Source organism: Anas acuta, chromosome 3 (genome assembly GCF_963932015.1).
Source record: "Anas acuta chromosome 3, bAnaAcu1.1, whole genome shotgun sequence".
NCBI classification, from domain to species: Eukaryota; Metazoa; Chordata; class Aves; order Anseriformes; family Anatidae; genus Anas; species Anas acuta.
In genome coordinates this window covers 57,299,273-57,315,227 of record NC_088981.1, presented here as the reverse complement: position 1 = coordinate 57,315,227, position 15,955 = coordinate 57,299,273, and the positions used below count along the sequence as shown (strand labels likewise).

At 42.3% G+C, this 15,955-nt stretch overlaps 1 protein-coding gene across 1 annotated transcript in view; it reads right to left on the bottom strand.

The window, feature by feature from the left end:
* TXLNB (taxilin beta) overlaps positions 1 to 15,955 on the bottom strand; it is a 41,494-nt gene that overhangs the window by 8,782 nt on the left and 16,757 nt on the right. Inside the window, exons 5-9 of the mRNA XM_068677249.1 lie at positions 12,431 to 12,625; positions 10,618 to 10,737; positions 5,339 to 5,413; positions 524 to 616; positions 221 to 316 (exon numbers count right to left, since the gene is read on the bottom strand). Coding sequence (XP_068533350.1) covers positions 221 to 316; positions 524 to 616; positions 5,339 to 5,413; positions 10,618 to 10,737; positions 12,431 to 12,625 — 579 coding nt within the window. The remainder of the gene's footprint in view (positions 1 to 220; positions 317 to 523; positions 617 to 5,338; positions 5,414 to 10,617; positions 10,738 to 12,430; positions 12,626 to 15,955) is intronic.

The window sequence follows — 15,955 nt, the reverse complement described above, 5'->3', positions numbered from 1 at the left end:
CTCAGCAGATGTGAGTTTTGTCTTTCTCTTTAAAGCGATCTTATTATCAAGGTAGCTTGGAAAAAAAGAAAAAAAAAATAGAATCTTAGAATCAAGAAAAAAAATCTTAGAATCAAGAACAGTTTTAAATTGACTTTTGGCAGTTTCAGATCATTGCATTTCCCAGTTAAAGCATTATATGGTGGAAGGGGTGCATCATGAGAAGAAAAAGAACACTCACCTCTTCAATCATGTCCAGTAATGCTCTGTTACAGTTCTCAAACCTGGATTTCCATGTAGCAGTATCCTTTTCCAATTTCTTCATTTTCTTTGTCATCTATATAGAATCAGGAAGAAAAGCTGAATCTCAACAGGGATCCCACACTGCAAATGGAATTAGGGCAGCCCTTTGGCTGTACTCATAACTCTGCTCTCCAAAATATGCAGAAATGTCCTCATCCCAGATGAAATTATTGCAGTGAGAAATACCAAAATTTAAAAGGAGAGAGCCAAGTACAGAGTTCAGATATGAGCAGCTACTCACTTTCTCCATCTCCTGTTTGAAAGTGGCAAACACTTCATTGCTTTTGGTCAATGTTTTCTGAAATTCTTCAAACCTTTCAGAGTAGAGAGTGATCTACATCAATGAGAAAAATAAAAACACAGAGTGATTCCAGAGACACCAGAACAGTGAACTGAATGATGATACCTTGCTTTGTTAGATAATAAAAGGGGTGTTGTTTTTTGCCATGTAAATGTTTGGAGACCATGAAGCACCAGCAACATAAGTGAACTAAAACTCTGTATCTTTTTAAGGTGGCAAATTATTATGATGCCTCTGTTGCAGAAAGACAATCTGAGGAAGAATAGAAAGACACAGGCCAGTGATTTTAAAAAGACCTGGTAATCATGCATGCTGTATGTGAATTTTGCAGCTGTGGTGCCCCTGTGCAGGTTGACCAGAAATGAAAAACTTCCCTAGAAGTGGAGACTAGTGGAAACATTTCCCTAAGTAACTCCTTGGAGACTTCAGGAGGACAGCATTAAATCTGAGTGGATTTTCATTCCCTTGCTTTCCTCACAAGCCCTATATGCAATTGTGGCTGAGATCTGCAGGAGAAGACTCCTAGGATGACCGGCTGAATCAAAGACAATGTGATAACTGAGCCATCTCTGTGGGTGCACTGGGCTACTGGAACATGGGCAGGGACTATCCTGAGCTGTTCTGACCACTGATGCTGTGCAGGACCAGGCAGTGGGGTTAGCTTCAGGTAAGAGTCAGAGCTGTGCCCAAGCTAACATTAAGCCCTGCTTCTCCACCTGTTCACCCAGCATCTCGATTACCTGACAAACCAGGCTGGGAGCTATGTGCCAGCCTAGCTACACTGCTGCTGACATCTGAACAATCTAGGGGTGAGGCATCCCTGCATCATGTTGCAGCCACGGTTTCCCCTCTCTCATCTTTCCAGTCCCCACTTGCGGAACAAGTCATGGACAGCAGTGGCATCAGGCAGCGCTTGATGCTTCACTGGATACGACCTCAGAAGGAAAACATCTCTGCTCTCCTCCTATGTTATCTGACATGGGGTCAGCCCTGCTGCTGAGTGAAGCCCACCTTGGCATCATGCCACCATGATCCTGCTCTGGGTGCTGCCGACCTGCATCCCAGTACCATGACACCGAAGAGAGCCGGGAGGGCACCCTGTCAGCTCTGCTTTGCAGCCTGCGTGTGTGCTCCAGCTGCAGGCAGGGCCAGCAAAGGTGGAGAAAATAATTTCCTGGCAACCTCTTCTGCCAGCTTCAATTCACTTCATAAAGCAGACCAGGAGAGAAAAAAAAAAAAAAAAAAAAAAAAGTCTTTTGTTTGTGATGTGCCAGCATTTAAGACTAGTAGGGGTCTGTATTTTGCTTATCAGTTTGCCTCTGGTAGCCATGTGAAAATTCATCTGTGGCTGAATTTTGTCAGTAAACCATACTTACATGTTTTTCTATCTAAAATCTGTGGATGTTTTTGAAAAATCTGTTCTGAAGATCTGAGACTATTTTTTCAAAGTACTCTCAAAGCTCCAAAACCATGCAGGATGCTATATAAAGTACATCTGTCGGCTTTTCTGAAAAGAAGACGACCAGTCCCAGCTCAGACACTTCATCCTGGTTCCCAGGCATGCCCAGCAATGGTGAGGTGATCGGGCAGTTCATCTGTCCAGCCTGACAACTCTCATTAGAGATGGTGAAACTGGCATGGCACACACTGCCTGGGACAGGGTGGGCACAGAGGAGACGGGGACTCCAAGCAGCCAGGGAGCTGCCACCCATGGGGAGCTGATGAAAAGATTAACTGGGAGCTTTATTTCCTGTGGTGCCAGCCAACACACACCTCCCCTGGCACTACTGTTCAGTTACTGAAGAAAAGAGGATGTAGAAAGTGCTGCTAATAATGGGGTAGGCTTAGTTCTGATTTTCAGACTGGATATAGTTATGTTATGATTTATGTTCATTCTGGTTAGCTGTTACAGTGCCCCTGGGAACACGTCATTGCCATAATTGCAGTGTTGCCTGGATATGCCCAAGCTAAGCTTAAACTGGGCAATTAGGGTCTCGGTGGCTGTGAATGCTCCCTGGCTGCAGCCCTTCCCTGCCAAGTTGTGTAAATGCATGGGAGGTTAATCACTGCCGAGCTCTGCGCTGCAGAAAATGGAGCTCGCTGACATACAGTGTACCCCTGAGTATTTATATGAGGCTGTAGCCAGAGCTGGGACATGTGCATTAACAGAAACTCGGAGACATTTACTTTAGCAGCCTGGGTGGGACCTGATACCAAGCAGGCCACTTTCAGCAGACTGGCTGTCCCTATAGAGTAATGCCTGGTGTGAGGTGATGGACCTGGGGTGGGAGGCAGCCCAGAGCCCTTGTCTTGAAAAAGCTCACCTCAGTTCTGTCTCTGCTTTTCCCTCCCACCTTTCACCTATTGTTTAATTAGATTAAAAAAAAAAAAACTGACAGGTTTGAACAGGGCCAGCTCTGATCTCAGCTGGGGCCCTAGGCAGTACCAGGGCACAAAGAATAGCTGCTGCACTTTAAATTTGAATAATAAATGAATGAATGTTTTTACAGTGGCTGGGAGCAGGCCAAGGGAGCTGTCTCTTACAGGAGCGTGCGCTCACGCTCCATGGTCTGGGAGACAAGGGCCAAGCAGTGGATGAGGACCCCTCCAGCCCTTCTGTGAGGTTCGTGGGCAGAGCAGAGGGAGCACTGCTGCAAGGGACAGCTGGTGAGCACACGGCTTCAGGAAATGGTGGTGTTTGTACATTTCCATGCTCTGAGGCTGACCCTGGTATGTTGCTACAGTGAGGGCTCCCCTTCATCTCCTTCACGTTCCTCTCAGCTGACATAGTCCTGTAGTTGTGTTATGCTGGCTACCAAAACTGGAAGGCCTTGGCTGACTTTTATCGTCTTGCCTTGTTTCAAAACATGATGCTAAAGAAGTCCACATAAGCAATGTTCCTGGGGAGGGTGTGCATCTTCTGGGAGGTGCCACCACAGTTTGGGTGTATTCCCTGAGCTGGCGCCAATGCCCTGCAACCATTTGGAGGGCTGGATTTGGCTGTCTCAAACGTGTTGTGCTGACCAGAGACAGGACTGCATGAAGCTGTTGTCCTCAGGTTCCCTTCAGCTCAAGGAAGCACAGGGTGTTCCATCACCTCCTCTACGCTGGACTGTTATCTCACTCAGCACAGCAGGCAGCAAGGGCTATATTAGGGCTTCTAATTGCCTCATTGACCAGGATCTTCTCATAAAGTCCATGCAGTCATTTCTCTATTGGTTGTTTCATGCTGTTTGCATCAAGGAGCTCTTTGTGCTTTTTCTGTTCTGCACCTGTACAGCACCTTGCACAATGGTGTCTGGTCCATGTGGGAGGCCCTTTGGTGCTGCCAGGCTGTAAATAATGCTACTTATTGTTATTATTCCCAGTAATTCCAAATGGAGGCTGCCGTGTAAGTGGCAGAGTGTGCATGTGTGAACAGAACACCTAACTGCATGTTTCATTTCAGCAAATGAACCCCTTAATTTTCATCTAAACAGGTCTTCAAGAGGCACATGTATTATCAACGCCTTTGCACACTTGTTTGACTGGATTTTTCTAAAAACAATTTTACCATTTCAAATGTATGCTTAATATACTGTTTTTTATTGATACGTTCACCTTCATTAAACTGGCTACAGAGATCTGCCTGCATGCAAAACTCTTTTTAGTTGACCACAAAAGTTTAATTAAAACCACTCTGAGAAAATTGGGACTGTGTTTGGGACTGACTCAGCCAGAGGCCTTTGAGGTTTGATTGCAGAACCTGTCCAACTGGTGTCAGCAGCAGTTCACCTGATATCCTTCCGTGTGCTACCTGCTTATCTTAGCCTTTGAAACACTACGTAAAGGACAACATATTTCCAGGTTGTCATTTTAACACTAGCCCATCTTGATTGATCAACAGGTAGGAGTTAGATTATCTACAAGAGCTAAACTTGAACAACTTAGAAGTATGCTGAACTGCGAGCAAGGGCTTTGAAAGTACTTGCTGGTGGGTGAGGAGCTGAGTGGCTGCAGGACTGACTGCCCCAAAACTCTGCTGGGAGGGACCATCTTCACAGATATGTAGATGAAGATAAGAATCCATGACAGTTTCTGTAAGTGCAAGAAAATCTACTGGTGCTGTCTTGGTTTGTTGTGAAAGTCTGTCATATCACCTAGCTTTCTCACTTGTATTCAAGGTTGAATTACTGCATTGCTTTCAAAGTGTAGGGGGAAACTTTTTTTCTACCTATTGCCTGTCTTTTGCTCCAGCCTGACTTTTAATATAATTTGGGGAAGTCACGCTATTTTATTGAATGTTTCAGAAACTAAGTACTGAAAGCCTAGAGGCTCCTTTGTATAAACCCTCTGTATGCAAAGTTCAAGCTAAAGTTAATGAAAACTCTGCTGTCACTCCCCCATCCAGGAAAGCGCATAGCACATCAGCTCGTTTGGTAGATATGTTCCATTATATGCTCGTACCTCAGTGCTTTGCTGGTTAGAAGCATGCCTGAAGGATAGTTCTGGTAAATAATCAAGCCAAGGCACCCACATTGTTGTGTGGTTTAGCACTGTAAACACTCATAAGTACCACAACATGATCTGCAGCATGGGACATTGCCTTAGAGTCAGCTTGAAAATAACCTGTTGCCTTCACCGTAGCCTGTGTGATGTCAAATGAGACTAGAAGGAATACACAGAAAACAGTTTGTATACTTTACCTGAAATGTGTCTCATGGGCTAAAAGTGGGCAAACAAAGGCACACCATGCAATCACCTCTCCTACGTCACCTGTGCCTGCAGGACAGTCTCTTGTTCCTTTAACATTTTGGCCTGGAGCTTCCATTCTGCAGCTTGGTTCAGGAGCTGTGTTTTGGGCAACAGAGAGAAAATTGTTAGATCCCTGTTTTTTCAGCTGAAAATCCTCAGCCTCCAGCTACATATGCTTCTGTTGCTGCTACCTTGGTAAGGAATAATTTAACTCTCAGATGAATGTAGGAAGAGGCGACAGGCAAGATTGAATATTTATTGCTATCCTCAGGAGAGGAACGGGGCATTTTGTTAGAAAAGACATGTCTGAATATTAGTTTAAAAACTGCTTGGAATGAAGTGTGTAGTACAGTATGCTCTAAGAAGTATGGTATTTAAGCATATCTTCATGTGACCTGTAGAGTGTGGTTATGACACCTTCTGGCATTGTCATTTCAGCATGGCTCAGGCTAAATTTCAGCTCTCCTGTGAATGACAGACTCCTTTTTGCAATAATGATCAAGACTTAGCATACAGATGTGGTCAAAGTCAGGCATGTCTCAAAAAATCTGCTAGCTTCCAGAAAGGGAATGCACAGTAAATGTCATGCAAAATCAAGCTCTGGTGTCTGTTATCTTACGGCTCCATTTGCATTGACATGCCATCAGCAGAAACTCCCAGCTCAGGGTGATAAATGCCTCACTTAGATCAAGGAGGCAGCCCAAGAAGAGTTTGATTGCAGTTTCATCCCTGGCTGCTCCTGGGAAGATGTTATCCCTACTTCAAGGCATTAGCAAAATGACCTTGGGACGTGTAGATTGCACGTTGGAGGTTCAGCTGAGGGTGAATGAATTGTAGGAAAAGGTGTATGGACACTTCTACAGGTTGCAGTTTGGAATCAGCACTTCCAAACTATTCTAACAATTGGTTTATTTGAACCCAGGGAACATTTATTGAAGTGTTAAAGAAACTTCTAGTGCCTAACAATCATGTATACAGTGTTACTTTTACTGGTTAGGCTAAACGTATTTCAGGAAAAAAAATGCTAATGATAGCTTGAGAAATGAAATATAAACAATTTCATTTGCCACAGGATTTTCTTCTGTGGGACTAAATTGTACCATTTAAAATGACACAGTTGGGCTTTGAAAATATATTGAAAATTACTTTATAAGTCAACAGAACCCACTCATACTGGAAGGGAAAGGTGAGTAGAACCACATGCAGAAAATGTATTTGATCCTAGTAAAAACCTTGATTCTAAATATTTAGTTAGAAATAACACATGCAAGCTACTTGAATGTCACCTGGCAAAAGGGCTGAGGATGTATGCTATAAATGCTGATTAAACAATATAATGACTTCTCTCCTTCTCCAGCTATTTGTGGCACAGAAACTGAATTACACTTGTTGCATATATATACATATAAATACGTAAGCTCTAAAAGATACATTTTCTCCATCCATTTGGCCTTTTGATTCAGAACCACTGAATTATTAACATCTACAATTTTGAGAATAAGAATGATTTGCAGCTTACCCATGCATTGTATGAAGAAATACCTTGTGCTGTTAGTTTTATATTTGCCTCTTAATTATTATTTTAAGAATTTAATGTTTGTTTCAATTGAGGTAAGTCAAATTCTGAGTTTAGATCTTGTGGGCTAAAATTTCAAGATTTCAAATAGGTCATGTCAGCATGTCCTAGCTATTAAAATGATGTGATAGAAAGAGGCCTAGGTTAAATGGGTCTCAGCATTTGTTTTCCTGGGAGGATGTTCCTTGCACATAAAAAATATTTTTAAAAGTTTGAATGAAATCTGTATTTTTAAGTTTCAGGTTTCTGTGATATCTACTTGGTGATTTTTTTTTTTTAATTTATTTTCATTTGAGGATTTATGGGGTGTCTGGGTCGAATGTTTATTGGAAAGTTCTTTGAAGCTCTTCAGAGCTACCCAGTCTCCAGGACAGTCATTGCTTCCAAGAACTGGGCTTTTATTTGTATTCCTTAAATCTTGTCTAGGGTTACCTTCTTATCTTGTGTGCCTGGGATAATGAAGAGGTCTTGTCTCCCCTGCCATGTCTTCTGCCACAGTATGATAGATGTGAGACGGGCAGAGAAAGCAAAGTTGCTTCTTTTGCCTACTAATAAAATATTTCTTCTCCACTATTGACCCACATAGCTTCTGTAGCTAGTTAAAATCCAAGAGTTAATAAACTCTTCTGTAAGGGAAGCAAGCCACAGAGAGGTTTGCTCAAATTAATGTGCACTCTTATGCAGCTTGGGGTCATCTACAAACACCAAGCTGAGAGAAACTGCACCAGGAGAACTGACACATTTATTAATTGGCTATGAAGTGGTAACAAGGAGGCTTAAGTATAAAGAAATGATTAAATACTGCATGTGGTGTTTACAAAACAGAACTTCTGCGAAGCCTGGTGTTGTTAGACTATATCATTAGAGCTACAATAGCTGCTGGAGACTCAGGCAGTCACATCATGCTCTGGTCTGAAAGAGCCAGTCCCCAAGAACACACATTCTCATTTAATGACATGGACCTAGGGGCTGGTTTAGTGAAAATTAGGTTTCCCTGTTTTTTTGGTGCCATGTTTTGCACAATTCCGATTATGTAGAAATCTGATCATTGCCTTCCAGTCACACGCTTGAAGGCCACAGATGCTTTAAACTGCAGTTAGTTGCAAAACAAAGTTTGCTTTACAAGTGCTGAAAATGTCTTGTATGTCAAGGAAGTCCCAGGTAGTGCTGACCAGTAATGGGATGATACTAAAACTGCATCTTTAGGTCAGGCTGACCGTTTGGGAAGGCCACACAGCAAAACAAATGATTGCTGCTTACTCAGGGAATCACATTCTTGTTGCATGTGAAGAATGAATTGTGTGAGAATGAGTCAATCTGCCTGTTGAGCTGTGATATGCAGAGGCTGCAGGAGAGGACATCTCTCCCTGAATGAGGTAAAGAAATTTTTTATAAGAGCAAAGATTCCTACATGGAAGAACTGCACAGAAAAACATCAAAGTGAGCCTCCAAGGAGCAATCAAATTGATAAAACAGTATAAAAATTGTCATTTAAAGATATTTGCAAAGTCCTGCAGCAAACTGATGCAGAAGGATGTCAAAAAAGGGTATGCAGAGAACTGCTATGTACAGGATGCTGGAGTGCAGCAAGGCTCTGACTGCACATTTGAGTTGGAGAGAGAGCAAGCTAATGAAAGGACTCAGTCAAAAACACCTTAATTTCATATATGCATATATATATATATATATATATATATATATATATATGTACACATATATATATTCATACCCCCACATGATAGCTGGGTGGGTGGGAGTAAGAGCTCAGCAGTATGACTGAGGGGGTGAATGTGTAGGCTAGCTCTCAGTGCTGGGCTACCTGTGATGAATTTTGACATACTGGTCACGCCTTGTCTCATGGCATGGCTTTTGGCCAGTCACTTAAGTTTTCCAGCTAAAGCTACCTTGCTCTGAGGTGATGTTAGTAATATATCACCAAGCTACCTCAAAGGCAGAGTTTTGAGCATTAGCTTGGAAAGTATGAAAAAAAATCTTTGAACACAGTGCGTATAATTATACACCCACTACTTAAAGTCTTTGTATCTTGTTTTCGAACCTGTTATTTCATAGGTGCTAGTCATACATTCAGCAAAGCCACAAAGGAAATCTCCCACTCCCAAATGTAGATGAATAAAATGCAGAGGGAAGATTTGGCTACAATCAGGGCCAGGCACTGTAGCAGACAGCAGCAAAGCTCATATTCTCTGAGGCACTGCAAGAATGGCCATTGGTACAAGGCTGTGTTTGTGAACTTTCCACAAGGTCACTCTGTCTTTTGGATTTTATTTTATTTTTTCAATATTTGAAATCTGGGACTTGGTAGCAAAGCTCATAGTGGCAGTAGTAAAGTAAGCCCAACTTTGCCTTGTCATTTTGAAGGATTTCTTAGAAATGTTCCCTGGGGTTTGAACCTGCTTAGGATGAACTGTCATGAATTAAATTTTGGACTTTGGCTTTAAATAGACCCCACAGTGAAAGGGCAGACTCAGCTGGACCATACATTGTCATGCAGAGACATGTGTATATGCACCCGGAGAAGTCCCAGCTCCTCTTCCCCCTCAGTTTTTTAGCTGGCAGTAGAGTTTGAGCAGGAGTGGGTGTCCCAGCCACAAGATCAGTGCAGAGAAACAGGATAAATTCTCTTATGAACAACTTTCGGTGAGAAGTGTTTGCTAGGTTTCCCTTGTGTGCTGTCCACAGGGCTTAGAGCCCCACAGTTTCATCCACATTTTACGGCATTTTGGCTATGCTTGTACTAATGTATCTCTTTTCTGACAAAAAAAGGAATAAATATTCCTTCAGAGCTCTCTAACGCAACTCCTGAGATAGCTACAGGACTGGTAAGGACTAAAGGTTTCCTCAAGCTGCTGAGAGCCCGATGCTTCCCTGTACGTAGCCTCAGCTGCTGCCACCACAGAGAAAATGATCTGGGTGCCAGTGGTGAATGCTGGTAGATGTTAGAATTACTGTGAAAATACCAGGCAGCCTGAGGAAGTGAGTTTTGGTCTGCCTCAGGCACAAGACATGTGAGGCCAGGGAGGGGTGTCCTCCCCCTATTCCAGCTGTGCCTGTGGGGACATCCTGCCTAGAGCTGCTCTTTGCTGTCCCCCTACCAGAGGTGTCCCTCCACCAGGCAGGGAGGAGCAGCAAATGAATCTGTGAAATGAACCTGGGCTCTACTGGACAGACCAATGTGGGGAGGGAGCCTCTGCAGGAGAGAAGGGGGCCCTGATGATCCCGTGGTCTCTTCCATTGGCAAAACCAGACCCACAGGAGGGCATCTGGGGAGGCTGAGTCTGGGGTGGGTACCAGCCTTCTGCTGATTTAATCACATGTCCTTGTTCTTCTTGTTCTTGTTTAAATGTGCTCATTTGCCATGTGAGGAGCTGGAGCATCCAGTATCAGAGCCGTTTGGAAACTAATGGCATCATCTGACACAACATCATGATGAATCAACTGTGCAGTAGCGGTGAGTTAGCTGGAGCAGACTGTGCTCTAACCTGCTGCTCACAGTTTGTTTCAAAGGCTGTAAACACTGCTGAAAGCAGTCTTTCAGAGGCTGTTCTTTTACATCAAGCACTAACAATAGCATTAAAAACTTCTCTTGTGTTTCTCTACTACTGTGTCACAGCTTTGACCTGAAGAAACGATACATTAGTGGAATATCATGCAGGGCTTTTTTTGGCCTGAAGCTAGATAAAAGACAAGTTAGCGAGATAGTTACATATTCCTTTTCTTTCTGGTGTCGCTCCTCTGCTTCCTTCATCATTTCCTGAGACTGCTCCAACTTGGCATCCACCAATTTCTGTTGAAGTTCCCTGTGCTTGAATATTTTATCAAGGTGCTGTAAGAAAATAAATTCTGCTGAATGTGCGGGCTTAGTTATGTACACAGACCTTCGTGCTCATGCATGTACAGATATCTACCGGAACAAGACAAGACAAAAATATTGCAAAACAGGAAGACTCCCAACCCACTGCAGTTACAAAAAAGCTGTGGTGCTGATAAGAAAAAGAAAAAACTGTGCCAGAATTTGCATAGGAAGGGAAATGTGTTTACATGATCTATTTTGATTTTTAACCAAAAAAAAAAGGAGAGGGGGGGGGGAAGAGAGAGAGAGAAAGAAAAGCCTCAGCATCTTTGCCAGTTTTATGATCTAAATATAAAGTGAATATAAAGTCATTAATATATTCCAATATGATTAAAGATAAAATAATTGGCCATCAATAATAACCATGCAAGGAATGGACTTTTTTGGAGCTGCTAAGGGGCCAGTCGATCTAAGTCACCGTGCAGATAAATGTGTAGCCACATTGCACCTGCAGTACTTGGGAGTGTATGCACATCTCCTACTGCCCTCTCTGTAAACACATGCCCTGTACATCTCATTTGCTCTGTCCTCACATGCATAATGTGGGTTTGGAGGGCTTGGATAAAGTGGGTGAGTGGGGATGTGGAAGAGATCAGACCTGATGAACCATAGGTCTCCTGTGGCCTGTAAAACTTCTGGCTCCATGGTGACCTTCAGGAGGTAAGTGTTGCTGATAGCCCTCCTAACTTGTGCTGCATTTAAATAAGACTAAATATTCTGAGCACATCCCTCTGCTTTACATTTTCCTTTTATAGAAACCACAAGACAGGAATGTACATTCCCTTCGTTCAACATAAGGCTTCATACAAGATGCAACAGATTTAGAAATGAGTGTATTGTATCGGGCATTCCAGACTGTAAAGACAGGTTACTTATGTTTTATTCAGCATGATAATGTTGTCTGGTTGCACTGAGACTCACAATCAACACATTTAGAAACAATAAAAAGACCCACTGTGATATGTGTTAGCGTTTTCATAAAATCAAAACAAAAATAGTAGCTTGGGACTTTTACAGAGGATTTTTTGTTTTGTTTTGTTTTGTTTTTTTTTTGGTGTCAAAATTATCTGACCTACTCTAATATTTACATTTAATGCAATTTTTCATCCGTGTGTTATCTGCTAGTTTTTATGGTAAATGTTGTTCCTGCAAAGAAGAATATATTCCAAAGCAAAGGGCCCCTCACTCTCTTTCGTTATTAGTTTTCTGCTTCTAGGAAAAGTGGAAGCATTCAAACCAGGACTCTTCTCATCAACCTGTGTCTTGGCGGATCAGAAGTGCATCTGGCATACCAGTGGACCAGACTGCAAAAAGATGGTGCTCAGTGGGGACTTGGGGGGTCTTGGGGAAGCTGTGAGTGGGCTGGGGTGCAGCTTAGCAGGTACCCTGCTGCTTGGGCACATTCATCCCTCTTCCCACCCATCATAGGCAAAGATGCTGTGGGTGCTGCAGGCAGGATGCCGGTCTGGACAACTCTTCACCCACGTTCGCCATATGGGATCCCACTGGCTCATTGCATGCATAGTCCCAATCAGACTGCAAAGCACAGTGGAAGTCGCCCATGAGATACCCAAGCGATATCATGCAGGGGGACAGGTTGGCAATGCGTTCTGCTTTCCCCTGGGAAGCTGGGTTTGCTGCCTGTCTCCGTGGGTGTTGCGCTCACCTCTTCCCGCAGCTCATACTGGTCAATGATGCTTTTCAGCTTCTCTGCCAGCTCTGTGTTCTCCTGGCAGAGCTTCATGTTCCTCTCGCTTTGCTGCTCGATCTGAGCCTGGATTTCACTCAGCGTGCCCTGGAAATGATTAGTAATTTCTTTCCTCTTCTCATCTTCCTCCCGTGCCCTCTGAATCGTTTCCTCCTGTTAAATGGGAGAGAAGGCAGTAATGTAAGATGCATAACAAGCAGTTCCAAAAAGATACTGTTTCAGAGTAGCATAACACTATTCTTTGAAGGGTTTATACATCTTTGCATTCCTCTTTGGAGATTTTCTTGCTTTCATGTGCTCCAGCATTAGGCATGATTCTAAATTTACAGAGCAAATTATACAGCAGTCTTGAAAAAATTACAGAACTAAGAATTTGCATTTATAAAGATGGATGTAGAACAGAGTTTCAGATCAAAGTGATCCTGGAAAAGGGGACGTTCATGCATGTCTTAATTCATGATACTGTAGCACAGCTTTTGCTTTGGAAGATATTTTGTGGAAGTAGTCAAAAGCTCTTTTATCAGAATGCTTTTTGATTGAATTATGAATTCACCCTTTAAAATGCCTCCATTTAACTAGAAACCCTCATATCAAATTTAAGGAATTTGGTATTTCCATTTATTAAGAGGAATTCCTCATTTTCTGTAGAATCCCTCCCCATTCCTCACATTTCCCACCCTTGCTTTCTAAGTGTCACTAATATTGGGATGAACTTACTAAGTGGTGGAATCGAGGAAAGCTTGTGGGCTAGTTCTTAGAGAGTCAAAGTAGAGAATCAGAATTTGTCTTGGAGAAAGATTGATGGATTATGTTTTAACCAACGGTTGAAATTCTGTTTTGAATTTCTTTTTATATATAAAAGAGAATGTGGAAAGAATCTAGATTCTTTGCTTTCAATGAAGAACTGTGCACAAGTTTTATTTCCTTTTACCCGTTTGCTTCCAGGGCAGTGTGCCCTTCTGAGGAATGTAATCCTCATATGCAGTGGCAAGTACAATATTTACTGTCATTACAAATCATGCCAGAACCATTTTAAGAAACCTCTCCACAGCATGCAAATGGTATACACTAATAAGGTTTCAATTGGTGCAGTCATTTACATAAAAATCTCTGATAACGCTACATATGAATATTTTCTGTAAATAGATCTGAAGAAGGCTTTCACTGACTCTAATGAAGTATAATTTATATCACAAATGTGACATAAAAGGTGTTGGTTCAGGTCCTGCTCTTAAAGTAAGTTGAATACCAAGTGACCCAATTTCTGCTTAACATGCAAATCACAAGACTGATCTTGAAAAACTCCCGCTCAAGGTAGAGGACGTTTGTCCTTTTGCTGCCAGGAAGCAATAAAGATGACAGTGCTTTGGATGGCAGGAGGAAACTGTTGGAGCTATGTGTGATAATAGTATGGTAGTGGACAGAAATCACTATAAAACCCAGTTGTACTCTGAATTTTACAAAAGAACATGCATGTGTGTTCACTAACAGTGTAAAACAGTGTGAGCACAGAACTCTTAAGGGGAGGAAAGAATGACAGAGGGAGCTGGGAAAACGGCTGAGGGGTTTCCTGGTTTAATACCTGGGGTGGAAATTGGACACACAAAAAATACGGAGCAAGATGAAAGAGAAATTCTCTAATTTTTATTTTTAGAAATTGGTAAGAATGATTCTGAGTTATCCTGAAATATTTTGCTTGATGAGAATTTGAGCTGTGTTCTGTTTGTAGTTTCTTTTTGTTTATCTCTTTCAAGGATGATTTTAGAACAGAAATGTTGTTCCAAAATAGAGAGTTTAAAATGCTACTTAGAAAGTGTTTTAAAACAACAGTTTTAGCATTCCCAGAAATATATTTATATATATATCTATATGTCATCCTTTTTAATCTTGTTTGAAACTTTTATTCTTGTTTGAAACTTTGCCAAACTGAACTTGAATTCCTTGATGGGTTTAGTCAGAACTCCATTTTACCTTTAATACACTGTTAAAAAAACTGCTCATGGCTCTTTCTTCTCCATTGCATAGGTACAGCTCTGAGCAGGGAGAAGACTGACCAGGTGCCTCCACTTCAAGTAGTCAAATGCAAGAGTGAAAAACTGAACATGTTTGGAGTCCTATTCCTATGGCTTCAAAACTCCCTACCCCCAAAATACTTCATTGTTTCAATGGACCAAACAGTGTTATAACAGTGTCACTGCTGTGATTTAAAGCTCACTGGAGTAATAAATCCATCTGAATATAAAATAAAAAAATGGTGTCTTGCACATAAGTCACACTGAACGGCTCTGTTACAAGGTGAAATGAGACATCCTGAGAGTAGCAATCATGCAAATATTTAGAAAAAGAAAAGTGCATGTGTTATGCAGAGGATCTTATTTTCTACTCATCTTTTTTTTTTTTTTTTTTTTTTTTTTTTTTTCTGAGTAGAATAATTATACAGAGAACAGAGAGAATACAAATGTTCATGGTTATAAATGCTGAGAACGAAGCTGCATTTTGTTGCTGGGCAGCAAATTTCTCTTGACCTCATCTCCTTTGCAGAACAAGCCTATGGGGGCTGGGGTGTGTCCTGGTGAGTTCCTCAGAGTCCCTGTACCAAGGGACCTGTACCCTGTACCTCTGTGCCTGATGCTGTGCCATACCATGGAGCTGCCTGTGATGCTGCTGCTCCCATCTGATGCTAGGCTGTTGCCTGGGCCTGAAGTAATACAGGTTCAGCTTCAGAGGTTTGTCAGCAGTACTGAAAATACCATGGGAATAGTGATGAGTGGCGGAGGTGTCTACTTTACCACTGAGCCTTTACTAGTTGTGAAAGCTGAAGGCTGAGGTTGCACCGGAGCCAGGGAGGGGTCTGGATGCCCATGCAGCCCTGCTCTCCTGCCAGCTCCCCTTCACACACCTCACACTGACAGACCCCAAGTCATCAGCATCACACAGATTTTATTGTCACAAGGCCACAGCTGTTTCTTTAGACCTGGCCCCATAATGTGAGAAAATACCTTTTTTTTTTCTTTTTTCTTTTTTCCAGTAGGTTCCTTAGTCCTTCCCATTTCAAGACTCCATACATACTGCAAAGTAAAATCCTTGTAAAAGTAAGGATGTCCCCTGATGGAAGATAGAAGACTGCCCTCCATCCAGTGTTATTTCTGCCACAGCTGCATTAGCTGCACACAGTCCGGAGCTCCTGCCCTGCTTGGTTGTAGGGAGCAGAGATGAGAGCATTTGGGGTGGTGACTTCTCAGCATCACCACAGTGAATTCATAATGTGTGAACCACACTCCTGAACTCTCTGTTTATTTCTTTTAACAGTTTTAAATTAAGCATTCAGTTTTAGTGGGTATGGGTGTGGGTGTGTGTGTGTGGGGGGGGGGGTAAAGGGGGAAAGCATTGTAAATTCTTTTTAGATTTCTGGTTGCAGAAGACTATTTCCAGCCACTAACTATTGTTTCTTTCCCTCTGCCCTTTCTTAATCTTTGTGCTCTT